At 40.4% G+C, this 17,303-nt stretch overlaps 1 protein-coding gene across 5 annotated transcripts in view; it reads left to right on the top strand.

Annotated features, from left to right (window-relative positions):
* SUSD1 (sushi domain containing 1) overlaps positions 1 to 17,303 on the top strand; it is a 137,067-nt gene that overhangs the window by 68,082 nt on the left and 51,682 nt on the right. For 4 of the 5 annotated variants that reach the window (XM_063714362.1, XM_024252820.3, XM_054520449.2 and 1 more), the window contains 2 exons: positions 7,407 to 7,516; positions 11,004 to 11,196. The exons of the other annotated variant lie outside the window; for it this stretch is intronic. In XM_063714362.1, coding sequence (XP_063570432.1) covers positions 7,407 to 7,516; positions 11,004 to 11,196 — 303 coding nt within the window. The remainder of the gene's footprint in view (positions 1 to 7,406; positions 7,517 to 11,003; positions 11,197 to 17,303) is intronic. 5 annotated transcript variants of the gene reach the window in all.

Below are 17,303 nucleotides of genomic sequence, written 5' to 3'. Positions count from 1 at the left end.
ACTATAGGGAAATGTCTTTAAAAGATCATCACTCACCTGTCACTGTTCAGTGAGGATGACAGGTTGCTGTTTGGCGTCAGCTGTTTTTACTAATATCCAATTACCTGTTCAAGTTCCTTTCCCTTGGGAAAAACATGGTCTTTGGAGTCAGGCAGATCCGGTTTTGCATCTTAACTCTGTATTGAAGAGTTGGCTGATCATGGCTGAGTTATTTAATGTCTCTGGACTAAAGGGAATTGGATTATATTTGCAAGTTAATCTAGAGAGTATTAGGATTTATGTTGAGCCATCCTAACTGGGAGCAAGGTATGTTTCCACATTTACTCAGTGTCTACTCAGGTCTTCTGTTTATTTATGCACTATTATAAAGACTTGTCATTCTTTTCCTCTAGATCCTGGACATTCTGTTGTCTGATTTCATTATCGGAGTTATGCTATTTTCCTTAAAATGAATTGGGAAGTTTTCCATTGTTTTTCCCTCTGGAATACTTTATATCACGTTTGAATTATTCCCTTCTTTTAAAGTTGAACATTTTCTCAAAAGATCGTTGAAGTTTCACCCCTTTCAGGGGCTGATTCTTTGACAACTTTGTCAATTTCTTCCATGATTTTGGGTCTGTTTATGTTTCTGACATTTTCTTGGGTCAATTTTTATATTTTTCTAAAAAATGTATATTTGGTTGATATACTACATGTATTGGCAGAATGTCATATGGAATATTTGCTTACATCTCCTCTGGGGTTATAGGTTATATAATCCCAGGTTATTCTGACTTCTAAGTTTGGTTCTTTCTCTTTTTAGAGGTTGATTGGTTTGTGTTGTGTGTTTTATTACTATTTTTTTTCCCCAAGGAATGAACTCTTGGGTTTTAAAATTGTTTTTCTTTTTCTAACTCACTAATTTCTCCTCTTGTTTTTATTTTTCCTTCTCCACGTTTCTCTCTGTTTTTCTTTTTTTTTTTTGAGACACCCAGCTCTGTCACCCAGGTTGCTGTACAGTAGTGCAATCACAGCTCACTGCAACCTTGACCTCCTGGGCTCAAGTGATCCTCCCACCTCAGCTTCCCAAGTAGCTGGGACTGCAGGTGTGCACCACTATGCCTGGCAATTTTTTTTATTTTTTGTAGAGACAGGGTTTTGCCACGTTACCCAGGTTGGTCTTGAACTTCTGGGCTCAACTGATACGCCTGCCTCTGCCTCCCCAAGTACTGGGATTATAGGTGTGAGTCACGGTGCACAGCCCATATTTCTGTTAAATTGGTTATATTGTTCTGTTTCTAAATTCTTGAGTTGAATGCATAACAAAATTCAACTTATTTTCATTCTTTTCTGTTTGATAATAGAAGTCTTTAATGTTTCTCCCTTGCAGATTTGAGCTTTGGCAGAATTCTTTAGGCATTGATACATGTTTCAAGGCATGATATAATTGCTATTCTGATTTTCTGTTTGACGGAATAATTATTTATGAGTGTTTTAATATGTGTTCTCTTTACCCTTACTTTCAAAGCATTATATAATTACTATTATGATTTCCCCTTTGAATAATTAATTACAAACATTGCACACAGTGGTAGATTTTTTCTTTGTAACATTCATACTGTGTTGTTGTTTTCTAGTTTTATTACATTTTGGTATGTTTGGAGGATTTATTGACATTTTCTTGGGCCTTACCATTTGGCCAAGTTTGGTAATTTCAGTAGGTGCTAGATAATAAGGTAGAGTGTTTGCCTGTAAGGGGAATAAGATCTGTTATTAAGTCAACTTTATTAATAAGGTTATTCAGGACTTCTGGTTTTTGTTTATTTTTAACATGGATTGCCATTTTCTGTTCCTCTTAGAAATTCTTATTGGTTTGTTTCACACATTTTGATATGATTTTTATGTTCATGACTGATATCTTTATTATAGATTCTTTCGCTAGTAACAAATGGCTTATTTTAACCTGTTTAATACCTTTGCCTTGAATTATATGTTGAAAGTAATATTGTTTTCTTAATTTATTTGTGCTTGCATTTGCATGATATGACTTTGTCTACTTTTTTTCCTTCTTGAAAGCTATCTGAATAATATTACTATAAATGTACTCTAGGAGACAGCATGTATTGAGAGCCTTTCTGGAAAACTTTTATTTTTGATTAGATAAGTTATCCAACTTACATCATTGTTATTTGTGATATGATATTCCTTTCATCTGTCTATTTATTTATTTACTTATTTATGAGACAGAATCTCGCTGTGTCACCCAGGCTGGAGTGCAGTGGCGTGATCTTGGCTCACCGCAACCTTGGCCTCCTGGTTTTAAGCGAGTCTTGTGCTTTAGCCTCCTGAGTAGCTGGGACTACAGGTGTGAGCCACCACTTCTGGCCTCTTTTTTTCTTTTTTTTTTCTTTCTTTTCTTTCTTTCTTTCTTTTTTTTTTTTTTTTTTTTTTTTTGAGATATGGTCTAGCTCTGTTGCCCAGGCTGGAGTTCAGTGGTGCAACCATGGCTCACTGCAGCCTTGACCTTCCAGGCTCAAGCAGTCCTCCCACCTCAGCTCCCAAGTAGCTGGGACCACAGGTGTGCAGATCACTTAATTTTTTCATTTTGTAAAGACAAGGTCTCACTATATTACCCAGGCTGGTCTTGAACTCCTGGCCTCAAGGGATCCTCCCGCCTCAGCCTCTCAAAGTGCTTGGATTACAGGTGTGAGCCACTGTGCCTGGCCTGTTTTTTCCCTTTTTAATGCTACTTTGCTGTATCTTTTGTTTTCTTTTTCTTACACAGATTTTCTTTTCCAATGAGTCAGATAGTATAGATTTTGTTTTCTTTTCTACAAGTGATCACATTTAAAAAAGACAAATTCTATTTGAGTGTGTATTTCTTTTTTCACCAGTATTGACTGAAATATTGTTCACTTTTCCCTGAATGAGATAAGTTAGCATTCCTTTTATTTTTAAAACTTCCTTTTATTTCTTCCCCTCTCTCTTCTCTTAGGTTATTGGTTTAGTATAGCATTATCTTACCAGTTTCTTATTTTTAACATGTATTATCTCTCCAAAGAGCTCATTCTTATATCGATTTATAGAAACCTTGATAGCGATGATTTAACCTTGGGTACATGTTTTAATAGTTTCAGTGCTTACTGACAGTCTTTTCAAACCACGTTCTCTATTATTTCTCTATCTCTATTTCTCTCTCTGTATGGTGATTTGCCTGCTCCTCAGGGAGGGAATGGGATACTTTCTGAGTCCATGATGATCTGAGAATGTCTTTTGTTGCCTTCACGTGTGAATGAGAGCTCAATTGAAGATAAAATTCTTGGGTCATAAACTTTTGTTCTTGGAATTCTAGAAGTATTTCATATTGATGTTGGGAACTGGAAGCTTTGAAAGAAGGTTAGAAGAAAGTGTGACTTTCTTTAAAAAAAAAAAAAATCCTGGCCAGGTGTGGTGGCTCATGCCTGTAATCCCTGCACTTTGGGAGGCTTAGGTGGGCGGATCACCTGTGGCCAGGGTCAACATGGCGAAACCCTGTCTCTACTAAAAATACAAAAATTAGCTGGAGGTGGTGGTGTGTGCCTGTAGTTTCAGCTACTTGAGAGTCTTAGGCACGAGAATTGCTTGAACACGGGAGGCAGAGGTTGCAGTGAGCCAAGATTGCACCACTGCACTCCAGCCTGGGCAACAGAGCGAGATTGTCTCAAATAAATAAATAAAATATAAAAAATTCTATGTAAGCAATTTGATCTTCAGCTTGTGTATCATGAAGGCTTCTTTAGCCATGAAATTTAAGACATTAATCATTTATTAATGTACCCAGCAAATGTTTATTGACCACCTATTATGTGTCTGATGTTTTTAGGCATTGGGAATTTGATAGTGACACAGAAGTCTCTTCATGAAACCTCCGTCTGGGTAGTGGGCAGATAGAAATGTTCATATTTTGCACTAAGTTTTCCTAGTACCCTGTGAGTTGTTGTTGTCATTTTGAGACTGAGTCATTCTGTCACCCAGGCTGGAGTGCAGTGGCATGATATTGGCTCATTGCAACCTTCGCCTCCTGTGTTCAAGAGATTCTTGTGCCTCAGCCTCCTGAGTGCCTGGGATTACAGGCATGTGTCACCATGCCCAGCTAATTTTTGTATTTTTAGTAGAGATGGGGTTTTACCATGTTGGCCAGGCTGATCTCAAACTCCTGACCTCAAGTGATTCACCCGTCTTGGCCTCCCAAAGTGCTGAGATTACAGGCATGAGCCACCATGCCCGGCCCCCTGTGAGTTTTTTGGTCTTTGGAATTTGGTTTAACTATATATTAGGAACATTTTCTTTTATTACATCTCTGATTATTGCTTTTTTTTTTTTTTAAGTTTGTTTTTTACTCTTCAAATACCCTTATGTGGAATTGCTTGTTCATCCACACTGGTTTCCCATTTTCTCCTTTTTATTGTCCATGTCTTTTTCCTCTGCCTTCTTTGAATATATAACAAGTTTGTTCTCTATGTGCACTTACACAAATATGCATTTTTGCATTGACATTTCCTATCTTTACCATTTCCAATGCACTTTAAATTCTGTTGTTGCACTTTCATTTCCTTTTCTTTGGGTCTCATCTAGTTCCCTTTTTATTTCTGCTTCTCTCTACCAGTTTCCTCTCTGCTGTCACGTTCTTTTATTATCTAATCCTTTATCTCTTGTTTGAATCTATTTTTAATATTTTTATTGAACTGTATGAAACAGATGCTGCCTAATTTTACCATTCTTTTGCTCAATATTTTCTTTTTTATAAATATGCTCATTCTTTGCCTGCCGAGCACAATTTTCCTTTCCTTCCCTCTCCTTCTTTGTAGAATCATATTGCAGTTTTTCCCCCCTTCTGGATTACTTATCCTTAGAAGATAAAAGTTCTGTCTAGGTCTGATATTTCCCTCATAATAAAATGGATGGCCTTCCCTTTGATCTTCCTTTTCATTGGATAGTGTTAGTATGTTTACGTCAGATCTTAGTATGAAGGATTTACTGCTGGTTGGGTGACCCAGTGTCCTTTGGGCAGCAGCTGTGAGAAAGCCCATCACCCCGTGCTTTATTTCTGAGCATTTTGCTATGATTGGTGAAGCTGTTGGCTTTGGGCCTGGCTTCTTTATGGCATTACAGCCTACCAAGGCAGGAAAGAGGCAAGCCCCTTCTGTCAACCCAGGCTCTCTGCCAGATGGTACCTTCAGGTCCTGAGGCCTCTACTTTGAAGTCCTTCCCCATTACTAATCTACAGTGGGCTAAAGAAGGACTATTATTATTATTATTATTACTATTATTATTATTAGCAGTTGCAATAGTAGTATATATACTATTTTTTTTTAAATATATACCTTGTTGCCTATCAGATTGCCTGGTGAGGTTGGGGCGTGGTGGTTCATGCCTGTAATCCCAGCACTTTGGGAGACTGAGGCAGGTGGATGGCTTGAGTCCAGGAGTTTGAAACCAGCCTGGGGACATGGTGAAACCCTATTTCTACAAAAGAAACCCCCCAAATTAGCTGAGCTTGGTGGTGCATGCTTGTAGTCCTAGCTACTCAGGAGGCTGAGGTGGGAGGATTGCTTGAGCCTGGGAGGTGGAGTTTGCAGTGTAGTCTGGGTGACAGAGTGAGACCCTGTTTAAAAAAAGAGAGAGAGAGAGAAGAAGAAGAATTGTCAGGCTAACTCTTAAAAAAATACAGATGTCAAAGCATTACTTCAAATCTGCTGATGTCTGGGTGATTCTGATGTGCAGTTTGGGAACCACTGGGCTAAATGGCTCCAGATGGAGCATGGGTCATTGATTTGTCCTGTGACCTGTCTTGATTTTTCCATGGGCTCTAGTTCTCCTCCAGTTCTTTCTTTTGAAACTTTGGGACTACATTCCTTTGCTTGGAAGCCAGGTTGCATAGTAGGTCTTAGGGTCTTTCTTTAGCCCGGGCCCTTCCATATTGTGCTAAGCTGAAATGTCTTCATGTTTCCGCCTTGTGTATGGCAACCGACCCTTCTTTCCAACCCAGATGCAAATTTTGACCCATTTTTACTTATTCTCCATCACTTCTGTCAGGCTTGGGCGTGGGAAGTGGGAGCCAGATGCCTTTGTTCACATTGCCATCTTCCCCTGAATTCAGACGATAATGACTATCTTATGTGAAAATCATATTGAGATGTGAACTGTGCAGACAGTACTTCTGCTTCTGTTCTGCCTGTACAGAGACAGAAGCTTTATGTGGTATTTCTTACATACATGCATTTCTTACATGCAGACACTTGGTATTCCTCAAAATCACATGCATACATGTGACCATTTTTATTTCTGATGTCCTTATGAAATCTTTAAAATAAAAGTTGTGAAGACAAAGGAGAGCACATATGATAGGTCTTCAAATTCTCTCTCATAACCATCTTTCTACACTTTCCATTTATAGGCAGGAATCTTTTCCCCAGCTAGTTGCCTTGTGCTGAATATGTCAGTGATATTGAAAATGCTGTGGACAATTCTGATCTTGACTAAAATAATTTATTGTTCTCATTCTTAGGTAGCAGAAACTCCCACGGGAGAAATACACATAAAAGGTAGTTATAAAATAGCTTCTCTCTGGTAGACATTTACACCTTTCTCATTGGTAGAAAACATGCAGTCTTGTTTGTTGGGAAATTTGCTTTTTCTTGAAAATCACTGATATTATTCCTGACTCTCTGTTATTTCTTTAATTCATTAGTAACAAATCTATCCTTTTAAACTACATTAAGAAAATAGAACATTGTAAGAATGAATTAGACTGCAGGAGGTATGAAATGACTTTTTTCTGTACAATGGTTAAAACAAGTCTGCTTTCTGATTATTTTATTGCCTTAGTACTCAGCTGAGTAGCTCTTGAAATACTGTCTGCTGTGAAAGCAAATTTCCTCTTGCTTGGTCATCTACTTTCTGGTTATTTTCTAGGTTGGAAAGCACTTGCTCTGAGAGTTTAAATCTATAGCCTTTGATTTTTATTTGCCGTTTTCCTTATTCTCAGACTTTCTGGCTACTGCTATGCTTACCTTCATGACATTTTACTATGGACGATCCAAGTGATAGGATTAACTTTCTAAAAATATCACAGCTTTCTTTATTAATTTATAGCAATTTTTAAATGTTTCATTTGATTAAGCAGCCTGTGACATAAGAAAAGCAAGCTGAATTACTTGATTTTACAAACAAGGAGACTGAGGTTCAGTGACTTAGCTAAGGTAATTACAATTGAGAAGCTGGAGAGCCAGGACTTGAAGCTAAGTCTGCTGATGCCAGTTTTAATATTATTCCTGTTAAACACCCAAATGGCTCTCTTAAGGTGTCAGAGTTTCACTTGTACTCAGCCATGATGCATTTTGCTAAGATGGTGCAAGCTAGCTATAACTTTCTCTCTTGTCTTTTAGAAGATGATCTCTTAGAAGATAATGGAAGGTTCAATATTTCAATATTTAATGAAACTTGTTTGAAATTGAACAGGCGTTCTAGGAAAGTTGGATCAGAACACATGTACCAAGTAAGGAGATCTCTTATGCTTTCCATTAAAGAATTGTGTCATTTAAAAATTTGGGCTATCTCCAAGTAAGTATCCAAAGTATTTAAAAATGAATGAACTTCTAGACAGTTTGTGATTGTTGTTTCTAGAGATGGATGTGAGATGTGAGATGGATGTAAATGAGGTATTAACTTGAAGAAAGATACTACATTTGGTGACTTGCTATCATTTTCTGTACCTGGCATTTCAAGCTTATATTTTATTTTAATGCATTAAATCATACAGCTTATTTTGCTATCAGATTCACATTTGGGCATGGAATTTTTTTATTTTTTATTTTTATTTTTTGAGACTGAGTTTCGCTCTTGTTGCCCAGGCTGGAGTGCAGTGGCATGATCTCGGCTCACTGCAATCTCCGCCTCCCGGGTTCAAGCGATTCTCTTGAGTCAGCCTTCCTGAGTAGCTGGGATTGCAGGCATGTGCCACCACGCCCAGCTAATTTTGTATTTTTAGTAGAGATGGGGTTTCTCCATGTTGGTCAGGCTGCTCTCGAACTCCCGACCTCAGAAGATCTGCCCTCCTTGGCCTCCCAAAGTGCTAGCATTACAGGCGTGAGCCACCACGCCCAGGTGGGCATGGAATTTTAAGGAACTCATTGGATGGCTATTGACCCTCATTTAACTTGATTTTTTCTTAAACATCATGAGTAAAATTATAAGTAAATTCAGGCAGGAACTGAGATTTATTTTTGTGTCATTTTTAGTGCCTAGCAAGTCATCTGGTAGAGAGTAAACTCAGTAAGTATTACATTAAAAAAAATTTTTTTTTCTTTTTTGAGACCAAGTCTTGCTCTGTTACCCAGGTTGGAGTGCAGGGAGGTGATCTTGGCTCACTGCGACCTCCACCTTCCAAATTCAAGCGACTCTTGTGCCTCAGCCTCCCAAGTAGCTGGGATTATAGGTGTGCACCATTATGCCCTGCTGATTTTTGTATTTTTAGTAGAGATATCGTGTCACCATATTGGCTAGGCTGGTCTCGAACTCCTGACCTCAAGTGATCCACCCGCCTCGGCTTCCCTAGGTGCTGGGATTACAGGTGTGAACCACCGTGCCCAGGCCAAAATTAATTAATTAATTTTATTTACCAAAAGGATATCATGTATTAGGACCTGGAAGTTTCCAATTCAAACTGATAGAAATATATAGGTAAATAAGCAACTACAATATGGTATAATGAGTGCTTTGACAAAAAGTAAATTAATAATAGAATAATAAAAGTAAATAAGTATAAAAATAGAGATTTTATTTGTGTGCATGTGTGTGTGTGTGTGTGTGTCCAGGTACAATTTTTTTGTTTTTTTTGAGATGGAGTCTTGCTCTGTCATCCAGGCTGGAGTACAGTGGCATGATCTTGGCTCACTGCAGCCTCCCTCTCCCAGGTTCAAGCAATTCTCCTGCCTCAGCCTCCCTAGTAGCTGGGATTCCAGGCATGCACCATCATGCCCAGCTAATTTTTGTATTTTTGGTAGAGACGGGGTTTTGCCATGTTGGCCAGGCTGGTCTCGAACACCTGACCTCAGGTGATCCAGCTGCCTTGACTTCCCAAAGTGCTGGGATTACAGATGTGAGCCACTTGCCAGGCCAGGTACAATTTTTTTAACCAGAAGCAAAGACTGTTATACTGAGTCAGAAAATAAGTAGGAATTGGCCAGGCGTGGTGGCTCATGCCTGTAATCCCAGCACTTTGGGAGGCCAAGGCGGGTGGATCACGAGGTCAGGAGATTGAGACCATCCTGGCTAACACGGTGAAACCCCATCTCTACTAAAAATACAAAAACTTAGCCAGGCGTGGTGGTGGGCGCCTGTAGTCCCAGCTACTCGGGAGGCTGAGGCAAGAGAATGGTGTGAACCTGGGAGGTGGAGCTTGCAGTGAGCCAAGATCACGCCACTGCACTCCAGCCTGGGCGACAGAGCGAGACTCCGTCTAAAAAAACAACAACAAAAAAATGTTAGATAAAGGTTAATTTGTGTGACATGTGAAACACTTTTAAATTGACTGGAAAAAAGTCAATATTTAAAAGCGGTTTGCTAAAGAAAATAGACATATTGCCTAAACACGCATGAACACATTACGCCTCACTAGTAAGTGGTCCAGAAGAATAGGGGACTGCCAGACCATGGAGGAGGAGCTCTGACGATAGCATAGTCTAGGTTGTGGCCATGGATATGGGTGGCTGAAGTGGAGTGAAGGAAGTTCATAGCATTGAGCTCAAAGAACTCTGAGGCCAACATTTGATGGTTTATCTGTAAGGACCTTTAAGTTATCCAAGAGAATTCGAAGAGTTTGAGAGAGAAGAATCCTTGTGAACCACCTGTCAGGGTCTTGGATGACTGTCGAAATTGATAGAAAAGAGTTAGTGATTGACAGGAATAAGGAGGGATTGAGGGTGGTATAGACAATTGTGCTAGCATCAGTGGCAACACCAAGCATATGTCTCCACCAGCTAATGCACCCTAACTGATCAAGGGCTGATCATATTACTTATGGGACCTTCACGAAAGTTTTTTCCCTGTAATTCCCTGCTGGAGCTGGCAGTGCGTAGAGGATGGTTAGGTGACAGTGTGTGATATGACTCCATGGATCAAAAGCCCTTTTACCAGAGGTCTAATAGGAAGGATCCAGTGAAGTACCATGGCATTTGCTTTGAATGCATAATCTGGAGTGGTCCCCATATGTTTTTGTTTTTGTTTTTTCTTCCATGGGTAGGGTTAAGGAACCCACGTAGTTTAAGTACTCTGTTCTATGAGGATTGTCCATGGATTTCTTACAATGAAAAGAAATTAAAAGAATTTTGGTTGAGTGCAGTCACTCACACTTGTAATCCCAGTACTTTGGGAGGCTGAGGTGGGCTTGAGGTCAAGAGTTCGAGACCAGCCTGGGCAACAAAGTAAGATCCTGTCTTTACAAATCAATTGTAAAAATAATTACCCAGGTGTGGTGGCGTGTGCCTGTAGTTCCAATTACTTGGGAGGCTGAGGATCACTTCAGTCCAGGAGTTTGAGATTGCTGTGAACTAAGATTGTGCCACTGCACTCCAGCCTGGGTGACAGAACAAGACCCTGTCTCAGAAAAGAGACAGAGAGAGAGAGAGAGAGAACGAACTATTCAGAAGGGAAGGAGGAAAAAAAAAATTTTGCCCATTAGCTCCAATGTAATCTCTTTCAATTGCGTTATAATCAAGGGATTATTTTAGAATAGACTAACATTTTCTTCATCTGAGATGTAGTTTTGCGTATTAAGCTTGGTCCTATACCTGATTGTGAGGACAGGTAAGGTAGCTTTGTAAAGTCCTTCCTCAGGTTAGCTTGCTATTGTCTTAAAAGTAATTCTAAGTGGGCAAGGATAAATAAAAGGAACTTTCTTGCTTTAACTCCATTTTGCTAATAGTCTAGGCACCTGTTAGCCAATGGAAAATCTAATACAACACTTTCTTTTAATCTCATGACAGTTTACCGTTCTGGGTCAGAGGTGGTATCTGGCTAACTTTTCTCACGCAACGTCATTTAACTTCACAACGAGGGAACAAGTGCCTGTAGTGTGTTTGGATCTGTACCCTACGACTGATTATACGGTGAATGTGACCCTGCTGAGATCTCCTAAGCTGCACTCAGTGCAAATAACAATAGCAACTCCCCCAGCAGGTGGGTGTAGATGTCTTTCTTTTTTGTGCCTCAGGACAAATTACCTGTGTGAATTGAGCAGTGTGGGCGGGCATAAGAGTGCTAGTTTGGGAGTCAAGAAACAGGGGTTCCAGTTCTAACAAACTTTGTTAGCTGTGTCTGGGGTTCAGGATGCCTGAATCTTACCACTTATCCCCTTCCCTGAAGGGTACTGGCTCATAGAGGGCACAGACCAAGGGTGGACTGATTTATTCAGAGCTCCCTGGGAGTCCTAAATTGAGAATTCCGTAAAGCATTTTATCTCTCACCCCAAATTTAAGACAACTGAACCCTAAGGGTATTCATTGTCGGCAACTAGAACGAACTTCCAGGAGACCAGAAACGTGGGTCCCACTGTGTCAGGCACTGGCAGGCAATACGGCCTCAGGACTGGGCCATGCATAAGCACATTAACTTGACATAGAGAACAGAGGCCTGATTAAGGTCAGGCTCCTTAGAAATTCTTCCCTTGCAGCCTTTTGAGGAAGCCACATAGATGCCAGCTGTATTAACTCCACAGCTCCCCCTAGTGGGATGGCTGTGGTGCAGCCATCACTACTATTTCTTTTGTTCTTTAATCCTGTGGGTTTATCAGACAAATTTACAGGCAACCAGAAGAGGCTGCCCCTTTGAAGGAAAACAGCAGAAGAGGGTAGGTCCTGCTGCTGCCTCCCTGAAGCCTCTCTGTGATATTCACCTCCGCTCTTTGTGGGTCAGGGTGGGCAGTTTGGTCTTTGCATTTAGAAAACTCTGGGCCGGGTGCAGTGGCTCACAACTGTAATCCCAGCACTTTGGGAGGCTGAGGCTGGCGGATCACCTGAGGTCAGGAGTTCGAGACTAGCCTGGCTAACATGATGAAACCCTGATTCTACCAAAAATACAAAAAATTAGCCGGGCGTGGTGGTGTATGCCTGTAATCCCAGCTACTCGGGAGGCTGAGGCAGGAGAATCACTTGAACCCGGGAGGCAGAGGTTGCAGTGAGCCGAGATTGCACCATTGCACTCCAGCTTGGGCAACAAGAGCCAAACTCCATCTTAAAAAAAAAAAAAAGACTCTGAAATGTGTTAGACACTCATGAGAGCCACATAGCACCTGAGGCTGAAAATTCATTTTTTTTTTTTTTGAGATGGAGTCTCGCTCTGTCACCCAGGCTGGAGGGCCAGGTGCCATCTTGGCTCACTGTAACCTCCACCTCCTGGGCTCAAGCGATCCTCCTGCCTCAGCCTCCTGAGTAGCTGGGACTACAGGCGCATACCACCATGCCCAGCTAATTTTTGTATTTTTAGTAGTTATAGGGTTTCACCATGTTGGCCAGGCTGTTCTCGAACTCCTGACCTCAAGTGAGGTCTTCTGATTCAGCCTCCCAAAGTGCTGGGATTACAAGTGTGAACCACCGTGTCTGGCTTCAGTTTTTATCCTATTTTTTCATATCAGATTGAGCCTGGCACCTTGTCCTGTTTGTATCAGCCGAGTTTGCACAAGGAGTACCTCATGACATCATAAACCTACCCCCCAACACATTTTCAGCTGCATAGTAATGTTCGCAAATTGAATATGAATTCCCTCCAATTATTAAATTCTCAGAGAAATAAAAATCTATAAATAAAATCTAGCTGGGTGCAGTAGCTCATGTCTAATTCCAGCACTATGGGAGGCCGAGGCGGGTGGATTGCTTGAGCTCAGGAGTTTGAGACCAGCCTGGGCAACATAGTGAAACCCTGTCTCTATAAACAATACAAAAATTAGCTGGATGTGGTGGCACACGCCTGTGGTCCCCGCTACTTGGGATGCTGAGGTGGGAGGATCTCTTGAGCCTGGGAGGTTGAGGCTGCAGGGAGCCGAGATTGCGCCACTGCACTTCAGCTTGGGCAACAGAGCAAGATCTCCTCAGATAAAGAAATAAAGAATAAATAAATCCACCTCTCCTTGTAAAATAAACTAAAATGTAAAGGCATGAAGTCCCCAATTTTTTCTATCCTACATCTTTTCTGCTGAGTCTCGGCCAGAGTGTCTTGCTGAATGGAGAGTGTGTTCTAGCTGTTGAAACCTCGGAATCTTGTTTTGTAATAGATGCTACTCCTTTGGTGTATAGGAGACTGGAAAATGCCGAGGTTTTGAGGCAGGCACATACTTGGCATATTCTAGGAGTGTCATGGAAACCAGTATGGCTGGAGCAGAGAGCTGGGGACAGTGGTGAGAGATGAGGTCTAAACTCTAGCATGAGTATAATAAATGAGAGGCCCATGGTGTCAAGTTCAGAAAGAAGCCTGTTGTTACCTTCTCCTTTGCCTCCCTAAATTACTGGTAGTAAGTATAAGGTAGCATGCCATAGTTCAGCCTCTGTAGGTTACCAAGCAGTCTGGAGTCTACCACGCGTCAATTTAAACTTAGACTGGGAAATGTCTTCTCATCAGGGTAGTTGGATTCATTTTGACACTGTACTCTCCTTGAAAATTTTAGACATTTGCAGTGGTGGCTCTGGATCTTTCTTGATGCCCGTTCCAAAGATTAAAACCTTTCCATTGTCATTGCTCCCTTGAGCCCTATTTCTACCCAAGCTTCACCACTGCTGAAGATCTTTATCTGTTTAGTGAAAGAGCCTCCCTTCTTTCTGGGCAGGACACCCCACATTTATCTTAGGAAACTCTTCAAGTGAAATGCATCATCTTGCATGCTTCCTTCCCTGTCTCCATTTCTGACTCTTTTCTCTGAATTTCTCTAAACCCAGAAAGATCCCCCAAATTGTTTTAGTTCTGGACTCCACAGGCTCCTATTATTGAATGTCTGCCTGTGAGTCCTACTTCCTGGTTAGGAGATTTTCCCCTTTGTCTCCCATGGGGAATTACCCTCAGCTGATCTGTGAGCTGCTGTTGGGGTTCCAGAACCTGAACTTTCACTGGTCTAATGAGGTCCAGGAAATCCCCTAGGCTAGTGGCCTTTCGCCCAAGCCCTACCTTCTTGGTATTGAATTTCCAACACTTAAATGGTCGGTGCTTCTTTGATGGAAACTGAAACACTTCTTCTTGCTCCCACTTCCTTTTCTGTATCAGAGAGATAAGCCTGCAATGTTTAAGGTCCCTCTGAGAACATTCCTACTTAGCAGGTCCCGCTCAGCTCTAAGCCTTTACCCTTCCATTTAAGTTGTTTCTGTTCCTTCTTTATTGCCAGGTGGGACTCATACCTTTTGCTAGGTCTTAGTATTTTCCTTCTCTATATTTGCTTTTTGTTTTCAGACTTAGATTTTTGTTCTCCTCACATATTACTTTGGAATCTGCCTCAGAGGTCTCTGTAGAGAAAGAATGATGTCACAGAGCTCTCGACCTGCCATAAACATCCAGTGTTAAAATACCTTCTTGCCACTTTCATTTTCACTAGGAGGCATTTCTTCCTGTTCAGTTCAGCCTAAACCCAGGCCTGGGCTTGATCAATTGTCATTCTCCCTGGACCTTGTTTAATACAGCTCTATTTCCCAGGCAGATGTCCTTATAGCCGGTGCAATACCTGTTGCCCCATCTTACAAAAACAATGCCACCTTGAAACTCACTTAGTGATGCTTGAAGAATTCTACACTGATCATTCACTGATCATTCTCTTTTTAAACGTGTTCACATTTCTTTAACTATAGAGCATCACAGTTCCAGTTATTAAGGAAGAAACGAAGAGTTCTCATTAATGCCTATTCTCGCTCCCCTATTTAAAACTTTTCCTTGTCATATTTTTCTAACTGGACCAATATGATTTCAAATTTTCTTCTTAGTGTTATTTCCTTCACTTTATTTTATTCTCCCTAATCTTATCCTTTCTCCCTAATCTTATCCTATCTGCAAGACCAAAACCTGTTTTGTAAACTGATTTCATTCTATTTTCAGAGATGGGGAAAATCTCATTTCTAGGAACAGAGTTCTAGGTATACACTTTTTGCTATTTCTTTTTAGCATTTGAATTTGTAAAATTCCACTGGACTTTTTTTCTACTTTGACCCCCAAAGAGTTTCTTATCTAGAATCCCCAGTCTGAGTTTCTGTGAAACAGATCATCCAGGGCCATTTAAAAGCCCTTGGTGTGGGGGTGAACTCAGCCTGTGGAGAAACCATGGATCCAGTCTTTCTGCAGTTCTCTCCTTAGCCCTGGATGAAATTCCAAACAATATGAAGAGAAATGGAATTTTGGCAAGCTAATCTAGTGTTGTCTATTAATATCTAGCTCCCCAAAATGCTCTTTAAAACCTCCCACCATTGCTCCCTTTGTGCATCTTAAACTTTAGCAAGTGTAATAATTACCTGGAGAGCTTATGAAAACACAGGTTCCTGGGCCCCATCCCAGAGGTTCTGATTCAGTAGGCCTTTGGGGAGGGGAGCAAATTTTCATTTCTAGCAAGCTTTCAGGCCTTACTGATATTGTCAGTCCACATTTTGAGTCACATTGCTCTAACATAAACCTTAGCTACTTCTGGGCAATGTCAAAGCTCTTGCAGGCGGAGACATAATAAGAAAAGAAAGACTGAAATAAAAAAAATGGTAGCTAAAATAATTCCATCTGCTTCTGCGTAAAAAGCCTATGTCTTAGAGCTTTGTCTGATTTGCAAAGTTTTCCTGGTAATCAGATATCTACCTACCTTATCTGTTCCTGAATTCCAGCTGCAGAGACCAGGAGCTCTCATCTTCCGTCATGGTGCCTTGCTCCCCTGTGGCAGCTCTTATCTTTATACTCAAGGCCCCAGTCAGTATATCTGTCTTTTGCAGGGAGATACTGAATCTTACCTCTCCTTTCCATCTGAGATTAACAGGACAAACAGATAGATAAATGACAAGTAGAGTATCAACTTTATTGATCTGGGCAAATTTCCAGGAACTCCCTCCAAAACTGAATTTCAGGTGAAAGCTATATTGAAGGATGAGGTTTAGCTATTGTGGCCCAGTGGAACTTCCTACTTGCTGGAATTCCCCCTGGAAATATGGGCAGTTGGGTCTGTAAGGGAGCCTTGCCTGGCTTACCCACCCAGTCTCAGGCTGAAAAGCAGAGGAAAGGGCGGTGACAGACACTGGTTGCTTACCTCTTGGAGACCGGAGATACCCAGAGTGCTCCTTGTACCTGTGCACAGGCGGGTCCCAGAGAGCAAGTCTGCATTTTGTTTGGGTGGCAACCTGTAATATATGAACTTGTTACTTGGAAATGTGACTCCAGGAATGGCAGTTTCTTACCAATTAGATTACGTATTTACTGTTCCTTCCTTGAGGATTAACATCTAGGGAATAGGGAGAAGCCAAAATTACCTTTTCCCTTATGGAATTGGAAAGATAGGTAAATAGTAACCTTTAATACACTCAAGCAAGGCCACTGACCTCTGTAATTATCTTGAACAGGAAAGGTCCATTATAGTTCTAGGAGTCTAAGTTAGGAAAGCAATTTAAATTACTTTTAGGTTCCTTCAAATTCATTTGTTTTGTAGGAACAATTTGTCCAAATTTCTTGGTTAATTTACCATCATTATTTTATTTATTGATCAAATTTTGTGTTCTTATGGACATAGTTTATTCATATACTGAGAGCATAACTTCTTTGATTATTATTTATGTTGTCTTTCTTCTGTTTTATGGTTTCTTTCAATTTTGTTTATGATGTTTTTGACATACAAAAGTTTTAGATTACTATACAGTCAAATCTATTGATCTTTTCCATTGTGATTCATTACATTGTTATTAAATGTAGAATTTTTTAAAACAAAAGAGTATTTATATTCTGTCTTATTTCTAGGAAAGACTTTAAGTGACTTGCATGGGTATATAAAATAAAAGATAATAGGTTAGATGTCTAGGCTAAAGAAGAAAGAAAACAAAAACAGAGACATAAAAATTTAAGAATAAGGTTAAGGATAATTCATGCCCTTATAACCTATTTGCTTGTTCATTAGTGCCTCACAAATTTAGGTTTAAGTTTTCCCATCCAGCCAGAAAGGGAACCATTGCATTGTCCATAATGTTAAAACGAAGCAGTGTTTTTCAGAAGCACAATTCTTTTTCAATTTTAAGAATCAGTTAGGAATTTCTGATTCCAGGGGGTCTCATAAATAGGACAGTGTCTGAGCAGCA

This window comes from Pongo abelii, chromosome 13 (genome assembly GCF_028885655.2).
Source record: "Pongo abelii isolate AG06213 chromosome 13, NHGRI_mPonAbe1-v2.0_pri, whole genome shotgun sequence".
Classification (NCBI taxonomy): domain Eukaryota; kingdom Metazoa; phylum Chordata; class Mammalia; order Primates; family Hominidae; genus Pongo; species Pongo abelii.
The sequence above is the reverse complement of the archived record's forward strand: the minus strand, read 5'-3'. Positions and strand labels throughout refer to the sequence as shown.